Source organism: Moschus berezovskii, chromosome 1 (genome assembly GCF_049115385.1).
Source record: "Moschus berezovskii isolate FMDL1 chromosome 1, NW_MosBer_1.0, whole genome shotgun sequence".
NCBI classification, from domain to species: domain Eukaryota; kingdom Metazoa; phylum Chordata; class Mammalia; order Artiodactyla; family Moschidae; genus Moschus; species Moschus berezovskii.
The window spans coordinates 136,632,885-136,644,890 of NC_142460.1; the positions used below are offsets into that span (position 1 = coordinate 136,632,885).

Genomic DNA, 12,006 nt, shown 5'->3' on the forward strand with positions numbered 1-12,006 from the left:
AGGACTTTTCAAGCTGCAGTGCGTGTCACCACCTGCACACCACAGGCCTCTCTTCTCTAAGGTTCAACAGGTCCTCTGAACATGAATTTTTAAGTATCCATGTCAGACACAAGATTGCCAAGATCTTTTCTTGTGGCAGAATCTGGCTTCAGAAGTTGTGTAACTAGCATAAAATACTAGGAGCACTCACTGATCTGACCACGAATCCCATCTCTGCAGTAGCCCAAACTCACACACTAACCTGTTCATCACAGGTTAATCTTGTAGTTTAAAAGGAAAATCTAGTATATCTGCACACAGAGACGGAGGCAGGAATACGTTCGCATTACCGTCACTGCCTACCTGGCTCTGCCCTAAAGTGACAAATGAACAACGTCCAGATTCACCAAGGATATTCACCCCCTTGTGGCAGGTCCAGTCTTTGTGGGTCCTGAAGCCTATAAAATTTGGAGGCCCTCTAAGAAGAAATCAGGCACTGTGCTGCTGCTGCTAAGTCACTTCAGTCGTGTCCGACTCTGTGCGACCCCATAGTCGGCAGCCCACCAGGCTCCCCCGTCCCTGGGATTCTCAAGGCAAGAACACTGGAGTGGGTTGCCATTTCCTTCTCCAATGCATGAAAGTGAGAAGTGTAAGCAAATATTTAAAAGATGCCCTTGCAAAGTAAGCAGCCTTAAAACTTAAGCTTCACAAGTTGAACGGTAAACCCACCTTTGACTCAACCACAAAAAATTGCCAATTTCAAACCATTTTGACCACCCAAAACAGCAACTTTGCACGGCTCAGTTTACTACACTGCTGCACAAGGCTCCAGTACAGGCTATGTAGTTCCTTCAGGACAGAAGAGTTCACACTTGAGGTACAAACTGAGCTTCCTGCCCTCATTAAAAATATAATAACAGTGAAAGTTCTTCTAACAGTGCTTATGGAAAGTGAAACAGGGAAAACCTACAGAAATCATTATGGATACTATGACTGCACTTTAAAAATAATATACACATATCTTAACAAAGCAAGAGTGTGAAAATGTAAACAAATAATTTTTGTATTTAAATGTTATGATCATGAGTTACTTTTTTCTTTTCCAGATAAATGTTGTTATATTACTGGCATAACTAAAAAGGAAAAATAAAAGGGATAAAGTAGGGAGAAAAACAAGGAATATGGCAACCTCAGATACAAACGTCTGCTGTGTCGATTCACTACACACTTAGCATCTATTTCCACATCAGCAACTTGAAACAGACCTTAAAATTTACTTCAAGGGACAAAGATAAAAGCCAATTGAACAAATGAGAGGCTTCACACCTCTCCTTTTTAGAGAACCCAGGTGTTTGTTAGTAAGGAATACCTAAAGGCAAACGAAAGTGAACTTACTTTTTGCTTGCCTCACAGACGTCTGTAATATTGGAGAAAAGATGGTGACTCTCGGTTTTGGTCATCGTATCACTCAGTGCTTTAGAATTTTTAAACATTCGTATCAAGATCTCCAAACTGAGTAAATACGAATGTTCAGAGGATATGACTTCAAAAATAGCCTGATAAGGAGGAAGAAGAAATGAGCTGTTAATTCTTTCAATTAAAGAATTTAAATCAAGCTCTCATAATTCTGCTATAAGAATAACAGTATCTTTAAAACTGCAAAACTAAGTATAAAAAAAAAAAAGTACATTACCAAACTACTGTCTTTATATAAGGCATGTATACCCAAATTTTGAGCAGAGTCACTGCCTAGAGTGTAAATAGGAAAAAATGAAAGCATTTGGCATCCTGAGGTCATGTTTTGCCAGAGGGCAGAATCTCAGGGAGGAAGTTAGGGCAGGTCGTAAAACCTTAGGGAGACATTCATTAACCTTTGGGGTCATCTCCTCCAGCCCTGATTTCAAAGCATGCTGTTCTGGGACAGTGAAGATTTATGGACCTCCCTTGGGATTCAGAGAGTTTCTCACAAATCCATTTCTTCCCTCCCCTGTGGGTCCTTTCTCTCCCTGTGTTTTAATTCAACTAATTTGTAGTTAATATGAGCAAATATTCTGGGTGTATTAAAGAGCATGACTTGACCTACCCTCAAAAGGTTCTTATCAGCCACAGGAATTCTTTTATATAAACTCATACAATCGAAAGTAATTCTGTCCAATAAGCCACCCTTTCTGTTCTCTTCAGTGTCTCAAGAAGGAGTGAAGGACCCTCAGCAGAAACTCTTGGTGTCAGGCACACAGAGGTGGTTCACCTGATAAGCCTTCATTAACGATGAAAAGCCAACCCACATATGTCGAGATACCAACGCCCTGTGTAAGGAATTCATCTCGCGCCTTAACAAAATCAGATTCTCCTAGAATGGCCAGGCAGAGAGAATTCCTCCTCAGGGAGGGGTGGTGAACATCCTTGCCGGCTTGAGATTCCCATCCTTCCTGGAGATCTTCCCTAATAACAGAGCCATCATCACCTTGGCCTCCAGGGCTCCTCCCTTAGCACTTGGCCCAGAGGGACCCAGAAGAGTCTCCTTATAAGAACTAATGCTCTAGCTGAGGTCAGGGGGGAGCAGGCAGGCAGGCAAAGGCAAGGTGGACGCCCCACTGCAGAGTAGGTGGGCCATACTCTGTAATACTCTGTAAATCAGGTTAGTGGTGCTAATCTCATTGTTCATCTCTATTCTTAGCATCCATAATCATTTAGGTAAGTCTTATTTCAATGTGGTGATTTAACCTTGGTTGTGTTCCAGGGACTTTAAGTGATATAACCATCTAATGATTATGTCATTAGATGTAAAGACAAGGACATCAATAAGAGTTTCATTTAACTTGTATCTTGTGTGATTCTATTCAATTAATAAAATTATCCCCAGGAAATGTAATACAGACTAAAGAAAGTTCACGCTTCCTGACCAAAAACAATGGATTTCAGGTTGTTGATGGACACAGTGCCTTGGAATGATTAAAAACATTTCAAAGTAGAGGCTTTTGTAATCAAATCCAAAATGTGAAGATTCAAACAAAATGATATGATAAACCATATCACAGGAAAAGACGAGTACGTGGTAGTTTAATATAATACATTTAATGTAATAACTTAAAACATTCTGCAATAGAAACATCAACTACTTAAAGGCAAATCACATTAGATCTGTTAAATATCTGTATCAGAACAGAAATAGATCATAATTAGATTTGCTGCTATCATTACATTTTTATATCACAAATTTGAATAAATATTCTCAAAATGTAAGGGAGATGGAATAGATTTAAAAGAAAAGAACTATTCTAATGGGATCAGGACCCTGGAGAAGCTCTTGAGCTGTTTATGCCACAATGTTAACAGTAAAAAAAAAAAAAAAAAAACACCTCCTACTGTCCATCATTAGGAGAACATATTTTCTTTAGAAGTATTTGTAGAATGGAATACTATATAGTGGTTTGAATAAATGACCTAGGTTAATATGTCTTTACATGGATAAATCTCAAAAACAACGTTAAATGTAAACAGCAGTCAACCAAAACATACGTCCAGAATCATGTCATCGATCTACATCCTAACAGGCACACACAAACATATGTACATAAATAGATGCAATACATGAACAGATGGATACACACAGATCCATAATTATAGCTGTCTCTAGGGAGGAAAGGAATGAAAGGAGAATGTAAGACTTCTATTTTATCGAAAGTCATATTTTCTTTATAAAAATTAGAAAAATTATAAGTAATAATCTTTTAAATTCTCTGTGATGTATACACCAATGTTATACAGTATTCTGATTTTTTTTAAATAGTCCTATAATTCTGGAGCAGGCAATGGCACCCCACTCCAGTACTCTTGCCTGGAAAATCCCATGGACGGCAGTGCCTGGTAGGCTGCAGTCCATGGGATCGCTAAGAGTCAGACACGACTGAGCGACTTCCCTTTCACTTTTCACTTTCATGCATTGGAGAAGGAAATGGCAACCCAATCCAGTGTTCTTGCCTGGAGAATCCCAGGGACAGGGGAGCCATGTGGGCTGCCATCTATGGGGTCGCAGAGTTGGACATGACTGAAGCGACACAGAAGCAGCAGCAGCAGCAGAAGTCCTATAATTCACCCTTATATTTTTGTGTTATTGCAAGCCAATGAAATAAGAAAGGGGTACTTCATATCCTCTGTTGACTTTATTTATATGCATGTATATGCCTAAGCTTATTTGTCTCCAAACTCATATGCGTAAGACAGAAGGAAAGTGCTTTGAGAACTTCAAAATATTATTACAATGAGCAATTTTCTTAAGCTGCATTTACTAAATTTCAAGTTATGAAACTATTGCTATCTGTTCTATTTTTTACTAAGCAAATTTGTGTGTTGGTATAATTTTAGATTTCTAGAAATCTTGCAAAGAGGGTTCAGAGTTTTTCCACTACCATCCTTTTTCAGTTCCAGAATCTAATCAATGTCTTTTCCATTTTTCAACATATTTCTTCCAGTGTAAATATTATACCTGGACTAGGTGCTTTGTTAGGTTAAAATGACATTTTGTTTTTATTTTTTGTTTGCTTAATTGCTCAGTCATGTCCAACTTTTTGCAATCCCATGGACTGCAGGGTCCTCTGTTCATGGGACTCTACAGGAAAGAATACTGGAGTGGGTAGCCATTCCCTTCTCCAGGGGATCTTCCTGACCCAGCGATTGAACCTGGGTCTCCTGCATTGCAGGCAGATTCTTTACAGTCTGAACCACCAGGGACTAGGTGCTTTGTTAAATTAAAATGACATTGGGATATTTTAAATTTTCTTCTCTAGGAGCTTACATATAATTTTATTGACAATAATCATATAAGCTTTTTTTAAAAAATAGAAAAGAAAATGAATATGGTGTTAAAGGAAAATGCTCAACAAAACAGACACCCCTGAGAACCCTAAAGAATCTGCTTGGTAGAAAATGTACCTTTTGGAACTTCCCTGGTGGTCCAGTAAGACTCTGTGCTCCCAATGCAGGGGAGCCAGGTTCAGTTCCTGGTTAGGGAACTAGATCCCACAAGCTGCAACTAAGATCCAGCACAGCCAAATAAATTAATTAAATTAAAAAAAAAATACCTCTTGTCGCTTTCTTTCCTCCTGGCTAACTGTCTGAGATAATCCATTTCTTTTCACCTAGAGCAAAAAGCAAAATAAAGTTGAGCCCATTTACTTTCATAAACTACTTCTTTATTATGTTAGGCATAATTCTATGCCCTTCAAATATGAATTAACTGCAAAATGTTAAATTCAGTACATACTAATTTTGAGTCTCATATCCCTCAGATGACATTTAATCACATCAATGAATTAGCACAGTACAACATTAAAGGAATGAAAAGTGTCTAGAACACTACCCAATGGGTTTGAGTTAATTTGTTCTGGTCTTAGTTCTGGCTATTCCTAAAATACTTATGAAATTAATCTCCCAATTCATAAGTGAAGAAGTCCCTGATAATAAAAGAAAGGAAGCCACTGCCCTAAGAGTTTACTGCTTAGAAACCCTGGTCAGTGATATGGTGTCCTTATTACATTGAAAGTGTAATTTTAACACTATATGAACACTCTGTTAAAACAGAGACTCAACGGAACACCAATGCTCTTTACAAAAACCCAATCAAACAAGAAAACACAGTCCTCTTGGCCCAATTTCAACAGGTTTTTGGACATATTTAATTTTGACAAATAAGGATGTTAATCTGATATTCTTTGATGAAGCAAGAATACCTGCAAGGGCCAAGAATGCCAGTACCATACTTGGAATAATGCAATTGTGTTCCTAGTTGAATTCCAAAGTCCTTATCTCAACTGCCATACATTTCTACTTGACTGCTGAAGTTCCTACCAAAATTCAGTCTCTAACTCAGAACAGAGGTTGAATTATGAACCCCATGAAGGCAGGACCTGGAGTCTGTTCTAATATACCTGGCCCTGAGTCCAGCACGTGAAAGACATTCATGTTTTCCAGTAAAAGTTTAATTAATGAAAAGTAAGGCACGTACACAATACCAACCAATTAGATCCTGCACTTAACAGAAGAGCAGCAAAAAAGGAGAATGTCCTCCCCTTGTGTGAAAAAGCAATAGCAATAAAATGTAACAGAGGTCTTCAAACGTTTTTCTATCTACTTCCTAAAAAAACTAAAAAACCATGTTCCCTTAGACCCATTTTATGTTGACATTTCAAATTTTCATCCAAAATTTAAAGAATCTTAAAGACATATCATCCTCTCAATTGTAATCTAGACATTTTAACCATGTGCTATCATATTCTTTTAAATATATCTAGTGGAATATAAAAACCATGATGACAATATCTACCATCATCCACTTAAAACATATGGAGATTTTACATTATTCTTCTTTCTCCTTGAAAACCCATTTATATGTCAATTTTCCCTCCAAATTTCCTGATATAATTCTGTATCAGAGTATTTAATTAGTCACTCCAGCATATTTAGGGCATAGGTTTTTACATTTAATTTTCTAAAATTTCTTGTGATCAATGAGCTTTAAGTATAAAGTCTCTTCTGGATTGTATAATCACTACAAACACCATTAATAATCCATAACCAAAATGATGCCATTATTTCCAATTTCAATGCATTAAGCACTAAAAGTAAAATTTTACTAAGAATACAACTCTGAGTGAGATGGGGGTGGGGGGTGTATGGTGGCTTCATTAAAGGAGGTTTTGCTGAAACAAATATTTCAAATTGACCCCATTTTATTTTGTGCTGTGATTTAACGTGCTGACACAGGGAACCAAACACGAAAGTAAGATTTGAAATGGGATTTCTTTAAAAAAATGGCAAAAGGGGTAACTGTGAAAAGTGGAAACTGAACAATGAAATCTGGTGTAACATTTTAACTGCAGATACACTCTCAGTTTTAGAGAAATGAGAAATTTCTAGAAATTTTTAGAATGCCTAGGAATTGAGAAGGAAATGGCAACCCACTCCAGTGTTCTTGCCTGGAGAATCCCAGGGACGGGGGAGCCTGGTGGGCTTCCGTCTATGGGGTCACACAGAGTCGGACACGACTGAAGTGACTTAGCAGCAGCAGCAGCAGCAGGAATTGAGGATCTGGAAAATAGTCCCCTTAAAACTATTCCTGCCCACCTCGCCTAGTCTTGCTGAATGCAGGCATGTGATTTGTACCCCAGTGTGAAGACCACTGGTATACAGTCCTTTACATGGTGGGGTCAGGGAAATAAAGACAACGATATGTTACTGCCTTCAATCTGGTTGTTAGAAAAGATTATAGAGAGTGTACAATACAGTAGAAAGAGTCCTAAGTCAATAGTAAAATCAATAAACATTTACTGACTGCCAGGAAAGATGTCAAGGATTTTATATCCCTGTGATCACCGATTCCTCAGAAAAACTCTAAAAAGCCAATACTATTCTTATGCTCATTTCACAGACAGTAATAACAATTAAGACTTAGGATTCCAGATCACATAACTAACAGATAGGAAGGCCAGAATCCTCATACAGGTATACCAACTCAAGGGCTCCCACTCTTAATCATGATGTTATCAGGGATAGGGGACCCCCAGTTTTCCATGAAGTCACCTTACTTCTAAGGTTGGGTGACTGTCACTAATGATGATCCCTTCTAATGCCAGGTCTGCACCAAGTCTCCATATGTTTGTTGTCATTGCACATATCATGGAATGTTCTCAGCCTTATCTACCATGCTGACACTGGGTCAGCCTGTCAGCAAGAGTACATGGTCAAAAACATTTCTTCATACATTTTAGTAAGGGAGGAGACTGGCCAAAAGAACGAAACCGTTCAGAGCTGCTCCCATTTGGTTAACGTTGAGCAGGAATTTCACAGGATTTCCTGCCTGACTCAAAGCCCAGCAGATCAATATCCTGGCGCTGTGCCCACAGTCTCGGCAGGTGATGTCACCAGCAAGAATTTCCACACCACCAGCATCTCCATCCACAGCTACTACTGAGTTCAAACCTGGAAATCTTAAGGGGAAGAAAGTAAAGCATATGAGCTTAGAGACATACCCAGATACAGCTAGGTCACTGAGGGATTAAGAGTACTTCATCCTATCAAAAAGAAAAAAAAAAAAAAAAAGAAATCCCCAGCTAAAGTAGTTGCCCTTCTGAGGGAGAAGAGAAGGTAGTTTTGAAAAAGGCAAAGCACTCATACATAGAATTATCATCTTTCACCAACAGTAATAAAAAATGATCAAACATTCCTTTAACCAAGAAGTCATCAATTAGAAACCAGTAGCCCATACAGATGGAGAAGGCAATGGCAAGCCACTCCAGTACTCTTGCCTAGAAAATCCCATGGACGGAGGAGCCTGGTAGGCTACAGTCCATGGGGTCACTAAGAGTCAGGCACGACTGAGTGACTTCACTTTTCACTTTCACACATTGGAGAAGGAAATGGCAACCCACTCCAGTGTTCTTGCCTGGAGAATCCCAGGGATGGGTGAGCCTAGTGGGCTGCCATCTATGGGGTCGTACAGAGTCAGACATGACTGAAGCGACTTAGCAGCAGCAGAAGCCCATACAGAACTGACCGATAAAACAAAAGGTTCTAGAAAGTACATTCTTGGGTTATAATTAAGAAAACTGGCACATTCAAGGATCCAGAAGGCCAGATCTGGAGTATAACAAGCCAGCTCCACCTGGCTGACTGCCAGACCACTGCTTGGGGCCCGGCTGGATGGGTTCTTCTCCGGAGCCAAGAGGAAGCTTTTTGTCCGCCTGAGATCTTCCACATGCAAGTCTAAATTACACAGTACCTGAAAGCAGGTGCCTGGAGGCAGAAGGTCAAGAGTGGGCAAGAGGATTTCAGAGACTGAAGAATGTGGAAAATGAAACCAGAAAAAGAAGGGGAAAGGAGATATATAAGAGGGCCCCATAGAGACTGGCAGAAGACACGCAGGAGAAAACTGGGGAGAATGAAAACACAGAGCAAAATGTCAAGCGGAAAGAAATAAGGAAAGAAGGGGGAGGAAAGGAGAGAGGGAAACAAAAAAAGGAGACAGACTGTGTGCAATGATTTTAGTAGTAATGTATCTCTGGAAATTTTCTACTCAAAACCAATGATCTATTGCTAAACCGAAGTGAAAATTACTGGTAAGCCCAGGCTTTTCTTTTGCACAAGCACACAAATATGTGTGTAAAACATATGTTTACAATAATACCTACAGTTTTTACATTTACATGTTTTCTGCAGTTGACACACTTTTGCTAAGAGAATTAAAATATCAAGTTTATCACATTTCTCCAAGTGTTCTCCTTGTTTCCACGTGTGGAAAAGACAATACACCAGCTTCCAAAACAGGATTCCTATTCTGTCATCTAAAACGAAAGAAACTAAATCGTACAGGCTCTTTTTAAAAAATTTTTACATATGTATCTTGCAGTGGCAGCTCCAGCCCAGCACAAACGGGAACACACAGACTGCCAAGCAACAAACCTTTACAGACCTCTTCTGAACTTACTAGGACTTGCTCATTGCTTTAAATTTCCTATTTAACTATATCATCAATAAGTACAGTTACAAATGTAGTTGAATGAAACATTAAGAACTACACTCAGTTTGAGGTTCTTGGTTTTGTACAATCCAACTAATTCACAAAACTGTTCAAATCTTGCCATGGCAGATTCTATACTCTTAGGAGAATATGTGAATATGTGTTAATATTTATTTGACATATACGACATATATTCAAATAAAAGTGGATAAAAATTAATTCAAATAAAACAAAACTGTAGCCTACAACTACAGTTCTGACATATGTTAAGAAATATGAACATATCTTATGTGACTTGTCAAGGCAGTGAATTCAGGTAACTCACTAATCTCATAATAGTTCTAAATTAATAATTATAAATTATATTTTTACTGCTGTAATTGGTATTAAAATTCTCCACCTATGATTTTTTATAATTAACATATTTTCCATGTTCAAAAGAGACAAAAATTAATGATTGGCTAAAACTAATAAAGAACAGTAGGAGATACTTCATCAATGGATATACTGTCTAACTGGCCCCAAGATACAGTTTTTGAAATTTAAGGTAAACTCCCCAAAGGATAGATCCAAAAGTTACTCCACCTAAAACTAATGCCAAGTTAGTCCGAGAAAGACAAATATCATATGATATAACTTATATGTCGGAGAAGGCAACGGCAAGCCACTCCAGTATTCTTGCCTAGAAAATCCCATGGATGGAGGAGCCTGGTAGGTTGCAGTCCGTGGGGTCACTAAGGGTCGGACACGACTGAGCGACTTCACTTTCACTTTTCGCTTTCACACATTGGAGAAGGCAATGGCAACCCACTCCAGTGTTCTTGCCTGGAGAATCCCAGGGACAGGGGAGCCCGGTGGGCTTCTGTCTATGGGGTCACACAGAGTCGGACACGACTGAAGTGACTTAGCAGCAGCAGCAACTTATATGTAGAATGTACAAAAATTACATAAATGAACTTATTCACAAAATAGAAACAGATTCACAGACATAGAAAGCAAACTTATGGCTACTAAATGGAAAAGGAGAAAGAGAGATAAATAAGGAATTTATGATTAACAGGTGCACACTTCAACACAGAAAACAGATAAACAGCAAGGACCTGATATATAGCACAGGGAACTATACTCAGTACTTTATAATAACCTATATGGGAAAATAACCTAGAAAAGAATAGATATATGTATGTATACAACTGAATCACTTTGCACTACATCTGAAACATGACACTGTAAATTAACCAAGCTTCATTTTTTTATGATTAAAAAAATAAATAAAATGGATGCTAATTTCCTTTGTGATCCTTTGCAAGTCTGAACTTGTTAGATGACTATCTCATGAAGGAACAAGCAGACTTTAGGTAGTAATTCCACTTCTGCACTCATCACAGCTACAGGTGATTTCACCTTGTGAAAAACTGTCTTAAGAAAACCTAGGCAATGTTCCTTGGTCTCTGACGCCACTGACTACAGTAGGTAGTAAAAGCCAGGTTCTCTAAGTCTCCAACAGAATCCTGAGGTTACCATGTATAACTAAGCCTATCTACAAGATAGAGCCTACCCTGTAACTGTGTACAGGGCTAAGAGGAATTACCCCAGTCTCTAGGCTGATCAGATCATTTTCTATGGGGTAAACAGGGATATGACCTCAGGCCCTCTATGACTTGACATTGTTTCTTTATAGATAAGATGGGTGAACATTCTTTCTCTTTTTCCCACAAGCCAAAGAAACCAGAATAGGAGGGCCTGCAAAAGACTGACCGACCAAAGAGGCTCAGAAAAGTAGTCAATTAAAAATGAGATCAGATATTTATAATCCAAGTTCACTCAGGCTCCATAAAGCACTGATGTCCACTGAATACTCACTGGAGCTAAGACCTTCAAACTTAAGAGTTAGCCATTCGCTGAAAACGAGCTGGTTTATTCATGCCTCCTGGTGACTTGCTATTCATGAACTTCTATTCTGGAGAGTTCAAGTGGGAAGAGAATGAATTGCAAAGTAAAATTATACCACGGGACACAATCACTCCTAGGTCCTTTCTACAGACAATACAAATTGAACAGTCCCTGAATTTCCAGTTAGTTAAGAGTTCTTTCACGTCAACAACATAGGAACAGCAGCTCTCTGAGAGTATGCTTGAAATTCCTAAAATGAAAAATCTGCCACGGGCCTGAAACTGTCTTTTGAAAGTAGTCCCCGCAGGTTGTCTCAGGCCCCACCTCGTCCACTGAGAAATCACTGAGACGCTGTCCACCTAAGCCACAAGCTGTTGCAGAACACCCCACCCGTACCAACAGCCAGAGACCCAGATGATCAAAGATGAAATAACTGAGGTCAAGATGGGGACGGTGCTGTATTTTTAAGGAGAAAAAGGTACATAGATCATTATTTTTTAGAATAATGAGAGGTAGAAGACAATGGCCCATTTAATAAAATCATATGCTTAATTTAAAAAGATCTCCAGTGACATGCCAGGGATCTCATCATTTGTTCAAAAAACCAGAGCTCCTCTCTC

The 12,006-nt window shown here is 38.8% G+C and overlaps 1 protein-coding gene across 4 annotated transcripts in view; it reads right to left on the reverse strand.

The window, feature by feature from the left end:
• ARHGEF26 (Rho guanine nucleotide exchange factor 26) overlaps positions 1-12,006 on the reverse strand; it is a 141,192-nt gene that overhangs the window by 106,998 nt on the left and 22,188 nt on the right. For 3 of the 4 annotated variants that reach the window (XM_088839654.1, XM_055411283.2, XM_055411290.2), the window contains 2 exons: positions 5,061-5,117; positions 1,375-1,535 (listed from right to left, as the gene is read on the reverse strand). In XM_088839654.1, the coding sequence (XP_088695780.1) occupies positions 1,375-1,535; positions 5,061-5,117 (218 nt within the window). The remainder of the gene's footprint in view (positions 1-1,374; positions 1,536-5,060; positions 5,118-12,006) is intronic. The other variant, XM_088839658.1, reaches the window with a different exon arrangement.